At 44.6% G+C, this 16,028-nt stretch overlaps 1 protein-coding gene across 1 annotated transcript; it reads right to left on the bottom strand.

The window, feature by feature from the left end:
• Positions 1-2,556: 2,556 nt before the first annotated feature.
• On the bottom strand, positions 2,557-14,634 carry CCNG2 (cyclin G2). The gene is made up of 8 exons (XM_027854606.1): positions 14,535-14,634; positions 14,185-14,322; positions 13,376-13,513; positions 7,480-7,730; positions 7,182-7,260; positions 6,975-7,073; positions 4,969-5,174; positions 2,557-2,948 (listed from the first exon to the last, which is right to left on the bottom strand). Exons 2-8 carry the CDS (start codon positions 14,320-14,322, stop codon positions 2,825-2,827), a joined length of 1,035 nt encoding a protein of 344 aa, XP_027710407.1. The 5' UTR covers positions 14,535-14,634; the 3' UTR covers positions 2,557-2,824.
• Positions 14,635-16,028: the final 1,394 nt, after the last annotated feature.

Below are 16,028 nucleotides of genomic sequence, written 5' to 3'. Positions count from 1 at the left end.
CTTACACTAGCCCAGCCTGTATAAAAGGAGCCCCAGTGCTAACACATCCTACTTCTCTGTGGTAAATCCCCCACAAATTTCCTAGGGACCTTCCACCACTAAGATAATATTAAAACAAATCTAACATGAACGGTACTGAAAGAGGAACTCTAAATAATAGGATAAGAAGTTGACCTATGATTTCACCAACATAAGGAACTCCCTGGTGAGGGTGGGGAATGGCAAACCACTCCAGTATCTTTGCCAAGAAAACCCCAAATGGGGTCACACTGAGTCAGACACCAGTAAAATTGAACAACAAATACACCAGTAGCCAAGTTAACTTCCCAGGCCTGTGTGGTGGTCTGGCAAGAAAGGTCCATAGGAAAAACCCAGATTATATTGAAGTGCAGTTAGGTGTGTTTTCGAGGCTCAAATAAGATATTGGATGTAAAACTTAAAAACCCTAAAGAGCTATATAAATGCCCACTATTATCATCACTTTTTAGCCTCCAGTCAGTCACCTGGCCGCCAGTCAGGTGACTTAATTCCCAAGCACTCCTGCTGAGCTCAAGCAATTATTACTGAGCAATACAGGGTGCTGATCAATGATTAACACGTGGGCTGTCTGAAAAAAAAATCTGCACATACAGTGCCTAAGTCTAGACTACCAACAAAACAATAAAATGAGCCCCGAGTTGTAGCAGCTGCTGATTTCTGAGGTGCAGACACTCACCCTGGAAATGTTAATCAGCTCTTGAAAACCAGTTAGAGCTGACTCCAGCACGGCCTCATATGGGGCTCTAACCCAAAAGGCAGATCTGCCGGCCAAAGTAGGGAGTTAGGGCTCAGAAATCCAGTCCACCAAACCCATCTCTGAAAAACATTACCCTCCTCCACTGCCTTCTCAGATCAGAGAACAGCTAAACCTGGGGGAATTCATCTTTCTGGAGCCAATTATGGAGAAGTCCCTATTTTACACATCTTTTAGGGAGATGGGTGGTACTACCATTCTTACTTTAGAATTGAGGAAACTGAGGCAGAGGTTAAGTGACTTGCCCAGGATCAATAGCTAGTGCCTCAGGCTAGATTTGAACTCAGATCTTCCTGTGTCCAGCCCTCTGTGCACTGTGGCACCCCCCCCCCCAGCATTCCAGGCATGGGGAACAGCCTATGCAAAGGCCTGGAGGTAGGAGACAAGATGTATGGGGGCTAGCAAGAAGACCATGGTAGAACAAAAACCACGTAATAAAGTAAAATGTGCCACTGGACTGGAAATGGGAGTCAGATGGTGAAAACAAGTTAACAGTGCTAACTCTAGTCAAGAGAATTTTAAATCAATAGACTCATCCAGTTTCACAATAAGCTTTTTAAAATTGGGGGTGGGGAGAAGGAATGGATCCTTGTTTAGTAACGAGCTCCACAAAAGAGACAAATACAATTGGTTCTGCTTCGTTAACTTTTACTTTATTCTGAGTGGTAATCTTGTCAGATCACCTCTAACTACTTTGGAAAAACACCTATCAGATGCTGACTTAAGTAGAAAAGAAACAAAGCGAGTCTTCAATATACAGTTTCTATGATACAGAATACACAATAAATTATATCTACATGCAATGCTACAGTTACACAATGTAAAAAAATACAGTACTTTTTATGTACATTTTTTGAAGATTTACATTTTTATGTACATTTTGTAAACTTTTTAAAACACATTTCTTTGTACCAAGCCCCAAGTGTACAAAGTCCATCGGTTCACACATCACCATTCTTACATCTGTACCACAGCACAGACATTTACTTATACACACTACCACAGACATCTTTTTACTTTGTATTTCAGCCCTGGCCCCCCCACAGTCTAATACCGTTATTCTTGAAATGTGAATTACATTCTATTGACTTCCTGTATTCTCAGAGCGTACAATGTAATCATACCAACATATGACTTTTGCAATGCAACAAAACCAGGCATTTGTCGTCACATCCACATTTATCGATTCCACACGTACCCAGTTCTACGTAATAACCTTATCCAGCACTGAGAGCTTTTACACATACGCATGCAAAACTAGTTTTGATTATGGATTTTATTAAACACTAACATAAACTGAAGGGCTAAAACACTTAAGACTTAAAAAGAATGCAAATGCTTGTCAAGCTTAGCTTGTCAATTATTTCTGTAGCTAATAGGTCAACTTCAACTAAGACGCTAAATATTAAAATGCACAAGAGCAAGACTACTACATTTTTAAGTTTTGCTGGGTCTGTATTGGATATTACATTCAGTTTTTAAAAAGCATATCCTGACATGTTTGAATGTATCCTCCATCACGAAGACACATTTATGAAACTGTTAAAAGGGCTATCCACTGTCCCTGCCAATAGAGCATAGGCACACTCCCAAATATGTTTAAATGACAATACCTGAAGGCTTTCTGTAAAGTTGTAAAAGACCCATCTATATTTAGACTGCATTTATCAAAAAAAAAAAAAAAACAAAAAACCCCTCTGAAAAGTAGTAATTCAAGGTTTTAATTGTCCCTCCCCTAACCACCCACCCCCCTCCCCCAGCTAAAAAAAGCATGACTATTCAGAGGAAAAAAAAAAGTGCCACCCTAAGTATTTTCACTACTTGTCTAAGAAGCATAAACCCATTTAATGGCTTAGAATTAAATATGAAAATAGGCCAGATCCGATCTGAGTAACAAACTGAAAGCAGGTGGATCCAGTCCATGCAACTCCTTCCTGAAAGATAAAGGGGAGGGGAAGACCATCCCCCATTTATTGCTTAGAAACCTGTAGGCGGACTCCCTCCCAACGTGTACTTCGTACAACAAGATTTCTAAGATTGAAAGCACAGGGCTTGTGCCACCTTGAAATCAAAAAAGAAGGCGCATTCTCGATCACTGGGAGGAGAGCTGCTCAGACTTTCTTCTCCACAACTCATATCTTCACAAGAGTCCTCACTGAAAAGGGGAGCAAAAAAATAAAAAGATCTTATTTACGACACACTTGAAAACTTTACGTTAACCACTTTAAATGTAATCTTGAAATCACGAGGTTAAAAAATCAGGCACCTTTCTTTTTTTAAACCTCCAAAGACATCCCAAAATAAACTCTTCTGGAGTCTAATGAGAACCTCTCCGTGACTCTTTACTTTCAAAAGGAAGCATGTGTGCCAGACTCACTCTCGGCGCACACGCTGCTGCTCCTGAGACAGCCAGTACCAGGGACTCTACTAACATCCACGACATATTCACAGAGCCCTTTCAAGTTTGCAGAGCACTCTACAAGGACAGATGGCGTGTCTCCTTTGACCCTCACAACCACCCTGAGGGGCAGGCACTGTTCTTAGCTCCATTTTACTAATGAAAAACTGAGGCCAAGAGAGGTTAAGTTATTTGTGCAGGCTCCCACAGCCAGGAAGTATCAGAGGCAGGCTTTAGACTTGAGACTTACCGGTTTTTAAAGCTAGTGCCCTATTCACAACTCCAACCAAATAGTATATTATACTGTTGGCACCTGGATCATTAACTACAATCAAGGTAAAAAGGCAGTTTTCTGATATGATGTAACTGTATCTTTTAAAATACTCATGAGATACAAGATACATCATCTGTGCAACGAAATTTTCAGTCTCATAAAATGTTTACAACTGGAAAGGACCTCCAAGGTCACTGCAGATCAACCCCCTCATTTTACACACACATAGCGACCAATGACCGAAATATGCAAAATACGTCATGGTCAGCAAAGGAAAACAAATTGGATCTCTGGCATCCTCCAAAGACTACTTCAGAGCTACAGTGCTCCATGTTAGGTACTTAATGCTAAATCACTTAAAAAAATCTTCCTGGATATTTCAAATTGTTTATGTTTGCTATAAAATATTTTGAGGATAAAATCTCTCAAGTAGCACTATGAAACCATTAAAGAAATATGGCCATTCTTTTTTCGGTGTTGCTGATTAAGAGAAACCCTACACAGTCTGGAGATCTTAGCCAAGCTGAGTTCCTGCAGCATATGTGAATTTTTATTTCTCTCTATCCTGATGAGGGTCTTCACAACAGCTGTTTTAGTAATTAACCAGGATTCTACATTTTAAAAAGCATAAACCCAAGTTATCACATAGTTAAGCTAAAGCTAAACAGCATTTCCAAAACAGAATAAATTCTACTATCTATGCTTAACAGACAGTCATCAGGTCTGGTATTACTCCAAAAACACAACAATGGGATTCTATCAAAAGTTCTGGGGGGAGGGGCAGCTAGGTGGTGAAGTAGATAGAGCTCTGGCCTTGCAGTCAGGAGGACCCGAGCTCAAATCCAGCACTTGCTAGCTGTGTGACCCGGGGTAAGTCACTTAACCCCAATCACCTCACCAAAAAAAAAAACCATCGGGGGAAATATTAAGCTAAGAAGACCATGAGGAGAACGGGAAGTCATACAAGTGTTCATCTTCCACAAATGCCTGCTTTTCCCCCTAAATCTGCCTCAGAAAATTTTGTTTTAAATAAAATGCTTACAAGGGTGTGTGATGATGTAACATGTTGGACAAGACAGAAGTAAAAGAATTTAAATTTTCTTTCCTGTCAGCACTCTTAGGAAAAAAACATCTGCATGACTGGATTACACACAGAGCTGTTTCACCTCCAGTGAGTTACCTCACTGTTGAGCTGTTTCCTCATCTGTCAAATGAAGCAATCGGCCTGGACGGATGTCGAAGGCCCTTCACAGCTCCAACGTTCTGCTATTGTCATGTTTAAAAGGCACCCTTCTTGGGGCAGCTAGGTGGTGTAGTGGATAGAGCTCCAGCCTTGGAGTCAGGAGGATCTGAGTTCAAATGTGACCTCAGACACCTGACAACACTAGCTGCGTGACCCTGGGCAAGCTACTTAACCCCACTGCCTAACCAAAAATAAATACATACATACATACATAAATAAATAAATAAATGGCACCCTTCTTCCCAAGGCAGCTGGCTCACCTCTGAGTCTCCTCGAAGCAGCCCCCCTCGGGAATGGTAGGCAGCTCTGGAACGCTGTAATAGCTGTTGTGAAGATTCTGGGCCGTGCGCCGGGAGACGATCCACACGAGCTTCTTGTGGTCTGGCTTGCAGCACTCCGGAGATGAATATTCCGCGAGGCATTTTGAAACTAGCTCCCTCCAGTAAGAGAAATCAGCATCGTTAATCTGGAAATACAAAGAATTTGAAAGATTGAGAAAGGACTACATCCGGCCTTTAACGACAGCCCAAGTCAGACTCCGGCTATCAAAATGCCCAGGTGAGCATGGGTGTGCCAAGACGCCCATCTGCATGTTGCCTCTCTCCCCACCAGACTGGGAGCTCCCTGAAGGCAGGGACAGGTTTTTGCCTCGATTTGCATTCCCAGCGCTTAGCACTGCCTGGTACTTCATAAACGCTGATCCAATTGATTTCTAGCTTCGACTATGTTATGGAGCTTAAAATTTGGTATCATATTTCTTAAATTCCTTTCAGAATTTAGAAAATTTCTCAGAAGTGAGTTACTGCCCCAAACCTAGGAAAAACCATTTGCTTTTAAGGAAGAATTTTAATCCTTTGCAAGCTCCCTTGATAACATGATGGTTCAGCTAACGTGAAGACATTCAGTGGTCACATGAAGAGCTAGAAAAGATTATAATAGCTAGCATTTAGAGTGCTTGTGAGGTTTGCTTAGTACTTCATAAATATCACCTCACTTAACAACAATGATAGCCAACACTTACACAGTGCCAGGCACTGTGCTAAGACTTCACAATCATTTATCTCATTTGATCCTCTCAATCACCCCAGGAGATCGGGGCTATTGTTATCCCCGTTTTGCACATGAGGAAACTGAGGCAGGTAGGTTAAATGATTTGCCTAGGGTCACACAGTTGGAAATGTCTGACACATGATTTGAACTTAGGGTGCCGGGCTTGGAGTCAAGAAGGCCCGAGTTCAAATCCAGCCTCAGACACTCAGCTGTATGACCCTGAGCAAGTCACTTAACCTTTTGCCTCGCTTTGCTCATCTGTAAAATGAGGATAATAATAGCACCTCTACCTGCCAGTATTATTGTAAAGATCAATGAGGCAATAACTGTAAAGCATTGAGCACTGTCCCTTCGTATGGCAGTGCTGTGTAACTGTTAGCTACGTATCACTGTTACGATTTCCGACTCCAGGCCTGGTACCCCCTCCATTCCCATGTATACTACTGTACACATTTTACATTAGGACCACAATAATCTGAAAAGCAGTTAGAGCAACAAAGTCCCTAAAAGACAACCGACAACCGCTGACTGTTCTTGTCCCCCAGACTTAGCCTCTTCCTCCAGGGAAAGAAAGCCTGCTCCTTCCTCCAGAGGCAGACCATCCATTTCGGGACAGTTTAATTTGTAAAGGGTTTTCTCTTACGTGGAGCACAAACACAAAGCCTTGGTAGCTCCTACCCACCATTCTTCACTCCGCTTCTGCGCCAAGTACCATGGGCTTATTAATCCCTTCAAAATATGCGAATAACCACATCTACCTGGGTAACGCCCCCAACACGGGCCATTCATGTGCACACAGCAAACAGCCCCTGACCTCCAGAAGCCTCTGTTCTAACAGGCAAACAAGCACATCCGTGAAGATATGCAGCACGGACCCACACGTCTGCATGGTGTGTGGAGAAAAAAGAAACCTGCCACCTCTCAAGTTTCTCCTCCATCTGTCCCTAGTTTCTTCACCTGATGCTCACACTGCACAGTCTCCAGGCCCTGAGCGAGCTCCACACCGCCCCCCAACATGTGAGGCTACACAGAGGACGGCTGGTCAGGTGGGGCAGAGAAGAACTACGGCCTCCCCTGGTCCAGACACGATGCCACAGGAGACTCAAGAATATCCCATTAAACTGAGGAGCTCTCCTTGCAAGCTCTCATCCCTATGTTTTGGTTTCCTATGTGTGACTCTTAAAAGAAAAACTCCCTAAAATATACAACAATTTACCTTGGAATGCCTTTGAACAAGAAGGAGGATTTCCAATAATTCAATAGATTTCAAAGTTTCCACTTCTAGATTGAGAAGGCACAAAGCTAATACAGACGGCTGTGGGGGAAAAAAAAAAGCAGAGTGTGTGTGAATTTCCTCAGTATATCTGTCAAAGGATCATAATTATGTTGTTACTAAAAAACAAAAATAAAAAAATATACTTACTTTTGCTTTTGAAAAAGTTAGTCGGCAGTTGCAAGCTTTCAGTTGAGCCTCCAATTTATCAAGACTCAATACTTCTTTCCTATGAGACATATCAAAGGAAAGAAGTTTTACACCGATCCACAAAGACTGCCCAGATTAACAATTTAAATGTTCTCAAGACATAATTTTAAAATTTAAAATACTTAAGGGGAAGCAACAGCATGGGACCTAGAGAAAGAAGCCGTTTTGTGAAGTGCCAAGCTGGCGGGTGACGTTACAACTATGAGGTCTGAGTGGCTGGACACTGACTTGTGCTCACCTTTCTGAAGTGTGACGAAGTACGATAGTGTGGTATAAGTGCAAAAAGTTTAAGGCAGTAGTAGCTTCCAGTTCATAGTGCAACTTTTCAGAAATGATTTTTTCCATCCGTTTTATGTCAGAAGCAGTACACTTGCACTGACTGATTCTGATGACATCATGAGTTGATGGAACATTGCATTCCTCTTCAATTATTCTAGCAGCCAGAAGAAAACAACAGACTCCAATGCAGGACAAATGCTTGGGCTTCACCTGAAGAACAAAGATGTCTTTAGAAGCGCAAAAGGACAAAAGAGTAACAGCTGATGTCATGTTTTAAAGGGTTACGAAGCAATCTACCCACATGACTGCATGTGAGCACCACCAGTTAAGCAGGCAGGTAGAAGGCCCACAGGATGAGACTGTGAGTCAGGGGTCAAATGCCTCTTACAGCCTCTGAAAGCTGGGAAGAGCTGGAACCTAGCTTTTCTAATCCCAAGGCCAGCACACACGAGAGAACACCTTGTGGCCCTATCGCTTAAGAGAGGTGGGCTTCAGCTCGATACACAGAAACATTATCATCAAAGAGACCCCAAACACTTCCTGGGAAAACCGAGCTCCCTTCTCATTCAAGATCTTCAAGGAAAAACTCTTATACCAGGGCAGCTAGGTGGCAGAGTGCCTAGAGCAGCGGCCCTGAAGGCAAGAGGACCCGAGTTCAAATCCAGCCTCAGACCAAACACTTGACACTTCCTAGCTGTGTGACCCTGGGCAAGTCACTTAACTGCAATTGCCTAAAACAAAACAAAACAAAACTCTTATAACCAATAGGTATCAAAACAAAGGAAAACCTATTAAAGGGTCCAGATCCAAAAGAAAGAAGCTTGTTGCAATGATTCTACTGCTTATACCTTTTTTTTTTAAAGAATACTTCTAAATCCCTCCCAGAGAATGGGCATCTTTAGGAACAGTAAGAAAGACATTTTTACAAAGCAGTCGTCCCACTTTCTAAAAGTTTTCTGAACAATGGTCAGTAATGACCAAATTGAAAAAATTTGCTTGGATAACATATTTGGGACACTAAGAATTACACTGTTCTTCCAGACCTGAGTTTCTTCAGTAGTGCTCAGACTGATATCAATGACAAACAATGTCCCAATACAGCACGTATTTCAACAGTGAAACCACAATGCCGCAGAGCTCACAATACTACCTCATTTTTATCTCCTTAGCTGGCTGTCTTCAGAGGTGCGTATGCTGGGGATGGGAAGGGCAGCCATAACCCCAGGCTGTGTCAGTACCTCAAAGGAAATATGACAGGAGGAGGAGAGAACCAAACACTTGTAAAAAAAACAAAAAGCCTTGGGAGACCTTTTCTTCCCAGCCCTTGGCAGCCATGGAAATATTGGTCATTATGTTTTTAAACAGATTGAAGATAACTTGCAGGCTCCTCACTTTATATCTTAAGTCAGAGCCATCCAAAGTTCTTTAATAGCTGGCCAAAGTCCTAGTTTCAGTTTTCCAGTCACTCCAGTGGATATGTGATTCCATCATTCCTGCCTGCTCGGCCTGTGTAAATCTTGGCCATATTCTCCCAAGAGTCTGCCAGAGTTTTCCCAGCATCCCATGCTGGAGGCCTCCTCCATGTCCCCTGACATCTCAAGGCCGGAGGAGTCGTCTGCCTGTCCCCCTGGAGCCCTCAGCTTTTGCCATGGGAGCAGCCCATCTTCTGTCGTTACATTAATTCCTTGATAACAGCCTTTACCCTTGCTCTTCTCTGGAGTCCCTCCCTGGTTATGGGTAAGAGCCCAGTCAAACCCACCAGGAGCCTCTCTGCTGCTCTATCTGTGCTAATTCAGCATCAGTGGTGTACCACACGTCACTGCCATATTGCAGCACCAACAGCATGTTAGTAATGACAATATGGGCCTTTGATTTCATAGGAAGCTTGAGGTCAGTAAAAGGGCTTTGCAATTTCCAGAAAGCAATCCAGTTGGCTTGCTCTCTTCTTTTTCAACTCTAGGCCCCACTTGTTGTCCACTTATTCTGGCTGCCCTGGATACCCATGGAGTTGGAGGATAAGCACTCTCTCTCTAAAATAAATATCTCCTATCGAAATGCACGTTGAAATCTAGGAAATAAAAACTCTTCATCCAGTTGGTCTTTCTTGTGTGGATGGACAAGCCAAAGGCCTTTAAGTAACTAATTATAGGTCTCTGGCTTGATATAATCAGTATGATGTCATCCACAAACATGAGATCCCCACCACTACAGGCATCTCCTAACTTGACCAGGACTTTTTGTTCAATCTCCTCCAACACAGTGGTGAAAATCTCTGACAAGTATATATCTCATTGTTTCATGCCACTTCCCAGGGTTTGATCAGCAATTCATTGGACAGGGTTATTTTTGTCATACATCTTTCTAAGGAATCCTCAATGACCCTAACACATAGCTGGGAGGCATGCAGCTGTAAAAGAGCCTGTAGGGAAGTATTTTCCTCTACTGATTTTTTTTTAGTCAATGAAATATAAGCACATAGAATCTTATAGTTTTACATCTCCAGTCTTCAATGGTAAAAATGTGGTCCACTATTGATAATTGCTCACAAAAGTTCACTTGTTCCCTACTAATCAATGCCCTTAATCAAAAATGCCCCCAATTCCTAAGAAGATTACTCAAAGACATTGTATAGAAGGGAGATTAGGCAAATAGATTGGTAGTTACAGATGTTCAGTTGGTTATCTTTCTTCCAGTATTAATAAGGCCTAAATTCCCCGCCCCCTACACACAGGCCTTGGTGTGTTTCCCCAAGACAATTTATCACTCCTTCAATGCTTTCAAAAGTATACTGCCTTGAGCACCACTCTCCTCTCTTCCCCCCAATGCTATTTTATAAGACCATAGATTTAAAGCCGAAAGGGACCTTATATGCCTTCTAATCCAGCACCCTTATTTTACCAATAGGGGAAAAAAAAAAAAACCACAACCACACTGAGGTCCAGAGGGGTTAAGTACATGACTTGCCAAAGGCATACAGTAAGTGGCAGTCAGGATTTGAACTCGGTGCTCTCCAAATCCAGCACTCTCTTCCCCTGACTGTTCTAAGTCACCTCAGAGACTGTGAGGTAAGGGGTCCAAGTGTGGCTTGTGCCACTTAACCTTGACATGAAAAAGTCTGTTGAGATGATTTTTACAAATGTTTTCCATTTGTCTTCTGTTTGGAGTCCTATCATTTCGCCCTTGAATGCCTTTGAGATGACTCTGCTTAGCTAGGCAGCTTCCCTAGCCATACTGCCCTCCTCACTGCCTGTCATCCTTCATTGGTCAGTTTGTTTTCAGCAGCCCTGGTTCTCCCTTTGGCAAGTAACTCAAATTAAGTGTTGAATCAGGTTCTTTCTGGTTTCCTTGTTGTGGCAGTTCATTTATAATGGCTTAATTTTGGATTAATTATAGTCTGCACCAATGTCATTTGTTTCCATTGCCTATTTTTTTGTTTTCAACAATTTGTTCAAATAATTCCATTAAAAAATTTTTAAATATATGTGTGTATGTACACACACACATACTTTTTCTCATTATTCTTTTTTTAAAGAAATCTGAATCTTAGCTCTGATGAATTCAGTCTGACTGCTACATGAGCAGCTAACTCTTATTTCAATAATAAGTCCTTTTCTTTCCCTTAAAATGTAGTTGGTTTTGTCACTTGTGATTACGTGGTGCTCTCCATGTCCAGAGCTTACCATTCTCTCCCTCTTTTTCAAAAGAAAAGTATTCAAAACAGAGACATGAGGCTCCTGTACAATCTACAAATCTTTGGCCCCCTTCATGTCTTTTTCCTGAACCACATTCTTCCCAATATTTCTCGCCATCCCCACCTTTCCCCATCTCTGCATTGACATCTCCATGTATCAGAATGCATAGATTTTATTTGGAAAATCTTATCAGGTTCTTTACTGAGGTTCTCTTCCACTTTGTCCTCAGCAACTACTGCTGATATGTAAGCTGCATTTATTTTCATGGGGGTCTTTTTGCAATTACTTATCATTAGTACTGTAATACACAATGACCAAATGTCCCATGAAACATTTGCTGTAGCCTCTGTGCCCATGATAAACCCTCTCTGCCAATTTCCTTCTTTGCTACTACGAGCTATCTTTGCTAGGTATTGTGAAGGACTGTGAGCGAGCCTTGATTCAGCGGCAATGTCAATCAATCAGTAAACATTTATTAGTGCCTTCTTTCTTCTCTTTAGAGCAACACTGATATAATTCAGCTCCTCCAGCAATATGCCTTCCTCCCCCTTCACCCCCATGTGTCCCTGGGTAAGGACCTCATACTTCAAAGTTCACTGATGGTTGAAGAATTCAACCTTCGATCCTGAGCTCCTCTGCCCCATCACTCCTGAAGCAAGATGTGGCCTACTTTTTTGGAAACTCAAACATCATTCGGGAGTTTTACCTAACTTGAAGTACAATGTTATCGTCCTACGCAGAACAGACTCCAGGGTCAATACAGGAATTACTTCAGTCACCACCTTGGTTCAAGCCCTTGTCACCTCTTGCCTAGATCACAGAAACAGCCTCCTAATTGGCCTCCCTGTCTGCGGTCTTTTCCCACTTCAGGCTGGCCTACACGCGGCACCAAGTAATTTTCTGAAAGCAAAGACCTGACCACATCACTCCCCAACTCAAACCGTAGTAGCTTCCTATGACCTCTAGGATAAAATATCAACTCCAAGTTTAGCCTTCCCCAGCCTGGTCCTGACTTATCTTTCCAGACTCACTGACAGTATTCTTGTCCACCTCTGTAATCCAGTCAAAATGACCTCTATATCCTCACATACAACACTCAAGTCCATTTCTGTGTCTTGACACCGCCACCCCTGAGCTGCCCCCCCCCATGCCTGGCACGCCCATCTATGTCACACAGAATCCTTCTCTCTCTGTAAGACATAGATTGAGCAGAACTGCTGTCCCCAACTACACCCTTGTATAAAACTAGTTTATTTACTTACATACGTACCTGTCTCTCTGATCAGAATGAAAGCTCTTTGAGGGTCAGAAATGTTTTGTTAATTGTATTTGCATCCCCAGTGCCACCAGGGTAGGCGATTTAAAAATGCCTGACTGACTTGCTGCAAATTTTTTATGTAAGAAGATCTTACTTGGATATCTTTATGTATATGGGGAAGGGGTGAGGTTCACAAAACCAATCAACACTGAATTTCTATGGAATTATCAAATACATCCTGAACATTTCATTTTGGTTTAGCAATTACATGCCCTAAGTACTACAAACAAAAATACAATTTAAGTTTAGGGTTAAATTTATGAACTTTTAAAAATTCTGCACATGTACATTTTTGTGATTTGACATTTTTATAGTTTGATCATTTCACTGCTGCTATAATCAGAAGGGGGAGGGAGAGCACTACACCAGCCTTGCAAACAAATGAAAAGAATCCTCACTAGCTCCAAACACTTTATTTTATTTATTTGATTATTTTTGGGTGAGGCAATTGGGGTTAAGTGACTTGCCCAGGGTCACACTGCCAGTAAATATCAAGTATTCGAGGCCAGATTTGAACTCAGTTTCTCCTGACTCCAGGGCTTGTGCTCTATCTACTGTGCCACCTAGCTGCCCCACGCTCCAAACATTTAAAAAAAACTAATCTATGTAGTCTTTCCTTCTTCATCTCCTACTAGAGTTATACGGGCTAGAAAATGAGTAAATATGTTTGTTTTTACTCACTACCTCACCCAAGTTGTTAAATTACCCTGAACAAATGACTATCTATGACGCTGCCAAACTTAGCACAGCCCGTTGTGTGGAGAAAAGTTTGAATCCATTTGGGCTGGTCTTACACACTACAAAATCCTATTAAAAACAAATACTTCTGCTCAAGGAGTTAGTACCTTCATAAGAGCCAAGAACCGGTCCAAAATGTTGACAGCCAGGACAAACGTTTCAGTTCGAGATCCAAAAAAGTTGGCTAAACTCCTAAGATCTTTCACCTTGACATTTCTCAATCTCGGACACAAAGTGTTGTCGTTCTGTGATAAAAATGAAAGCTAATTAAAAAAAAAACCTTTCTTACCCCCCAGGTTAACAGAAAGTTAAAGCTCTTGGGTGATTAAAAATGAAAAGACCTTGGGAAAACACTGATTTAAGCGAGATAACAAAACCTCCAGTTATCTTAAAAGGGAACTTGGACAAATCAAAACCAAATTTCTCCAATCACCCCATACGTCCATTCTAATAAAAAACATTTGAGAAATTACATGTTACTGGTCAGTGGCACAAAAATCTTTTTTTTTTTTTTTAACAAAGCATTACATCAAATCAGTAAGTTAATGCATAGAATGCTGCAGGCCTTGGAGACCCCCCCCCCCCCCCTTTTATGCACTACCTTCCCTGGACGGCCCGAGCCCTTTATCTCGCTCTACCCCGTCTCTACGTGACTTGGACACGGGGGTTTGCACGCTCTGCACAGGGCGGCTGTCTGCGGCCTTTCTCTGCACCTGCACCACTGAGCACACAGTGGGCACTTTATACTCAGCCGTCGCCCGTCCAGCCCGAGTACCTGGCCCAGGAACGCAATTCCCCCGACCTGGCCGCGCTCATTTTTTTAATGAATAGGTTGCTATGGTTGCGCCCAGCCCGGGGCATCTCGCGGTCCCAGGACCCGCACGGAGGAGTGGACGGCCTCCCCTCCCCCGCTCACCTCCGAGGCCGCCTCGATCAGGCTCAGCCCCTTCTCCCGGGGCTGAAATCTCTGCTCCCGCTCCAGGTAGAGGTTCAGCAGCCGGAAGAGCTGGACCCCCTCCCGGCCGGCCAGCTCCTCGGCTCCCAGGTCCTTCATCTGCGGCCCAACGAGAAGGATTAATGAGGCGGGGGGGCGGGGGCCTCGCAGCGGGGGGGGGCGCCCCCCTCCCGCGGCGGGTCTGCCCCGGGGTAGGGGAGAGGACGGAGGGCCCAGCCGCAGGCAGGCGCCTACTGTGTGCCAGCAGCCCCCGGGGGACAAAGAAAGGCCCGGAGCGGGGAACAAAGGAAGCCCCGCAGCCGCCCACTCACCGCGCCGGGGATCCTGCTCCCGTGCCCGTGGCGCCCCGGCCAGGAGAGCGCGGGTAAGAGGACGGGCCTCCGCGCCCTGCCGCTCCACCTGCGCGACCCCGCGGGTCAGCGACCCCCCGGGGCCCTCATCCACCCGCGGCCCCGCGCTCCCTCCGACACCGACACCGCCGCCGCCGCCGCCGCCGCCAGCCTCACAGCGCCCGCCTCATCGCGGCAGTCCGGCCTGCCCGTCCCCCCGCCCCCTGCCCCTCGGCCGCCCCGCCGCCCTTCGGCCTCTGCCGCCGCCGCCGCCGCCGCCGCCGCCGCGGAAGGAAGCTCGAGCTCGCCCCTTGTTTTTGTTTTGAGCTTCCAACTCCCCCGAGGGGGAGGGGCACGTGACCCGCGTAGGGATCCGGGTGAGCTCGACAGAAGAAAAGAGTCCCTCTTTAAAATCGCTCTCCCTCCCTGGATAACCGGCTCCACAGAGCCCGCCCCGTGGACAAAATTCTTCTTAGAAGGGCCTGCTCCGTCTCGGATCGTCCGGGCACTGGAACCTATCACGGTCGGGGCCCTGAGGTCCGACCGGGGCGGGGAGGGGAGATGGGGTTGGCGGAAGGAGATGAACCTCTAGACGAATCACGACCTTTAAAGATCCCCGATTTGTTTTGTTTTCACTGTTTTTGAAAAGTCCGCCCAAAGTGGCCGGCTCTCTGATTGGTTAAAACTCGGCAAACTGCTCGCTGATTGCTCAGTGCAATCCTGACTCCGGATTGGTGGGGACGAGACGCGTTTGAGTTCTCGGATTGGCTCTCTCCGTACCCAGGGTCTCCATCTGCCTTCGGGCCTTAGCAACTCTATTGTTTTGAGTGCGCATGCTCAGAGGTACGTATTTGCATCGCCCCATTACCTAGCCTCCCCAACCCCCACCTGTCCCGGGAGAATTCTATCCTGGTTCCGTTCTCCTCGAGAACCCGGCCAGGCAGATTGCAAAACCTGGTGGCTCGTAGGTATTTCCCAGATTGTATCTGAACGTAGGGCACCGGGATTCGAGCTAGATTTTAAAGTTCTCAGGGCAGGGACCCCTCTTACCTGTCTGTGCTGGATGCAGGGCTATGGAAGCACCTAGGACTGTTGCTACGATGCTAGGGCCTCCCCCGGATGACGCCTAGAAGCCTGTGGCCATGGGTCACCCTGGAATTACCGCGTATTCCTTAGTATAATTAGGGTTACTTTGACAGGGCAACACCTCTGTCCCACGGCACAAAGGAGGTGACTGAGGGGCCTAGGGCAAAAAAAGACTTTCGCACGGGCTGCATTTAGAGCTGTGTGGCTGGAGATACCGCGGATTGTATGACCGCCTGCCCACCAAAAAAAACAACAACAACCCGAAAACCATTTTCTTGAGTTCTGATCCATACATACGTACGTATGCATACACACATATTTTGCTGAACATGTGTGTGTGCATGTATGCATATATACATATATTCTGGTGGACTTTTATATTTTGCTAAA

The sequence above is a fragment of the Vombatus ursinus genome, unplaced genomic scaffold (genome assembly GCF_900497805.2).
Source record: "Vombatus ursinus unplaced genomic scaffold, bare-nosed wombat genome assembly UNPS02010461.1, whole genome shotgun sequence".
In the NCBI taxonomy this organism is placed as follows: Eukaryota; Metazoa; Chordata; class Mammalia; order Diprotodontia; family Vombatidae; genus Vombatus; species Vombatus ursinus.
The sequence above is the reverse complement of the archived record's forward strand: the minus strand, read 5'-3'. Positions and strand labels throughout refer to the sequence as shown.

Coding starts and splice junctions, on each gene's coding strand:
- CCNG2 (XM_027854606.1), bottom strand. CDS start 14,322: ATGAAGGACCTGGGAGCCGAGGAGCTGGCCGGCCGGGAGGGGGTCCAG. Junction 7,261..7,479: donor CTTCGTCACACTTCAGAAAG/GTGAGCACAAGT, acceptor TATGTCTCATAG/GAAAGAAGTATTGAGTCTTG. Junction 2,949..4,968: donor TGCTTCGAGGAGACTCAGAG/GTGAGCCAGCTG, acceptor TCCCCTTTTCAG/TGAGGACTCTTGTGAAGATA.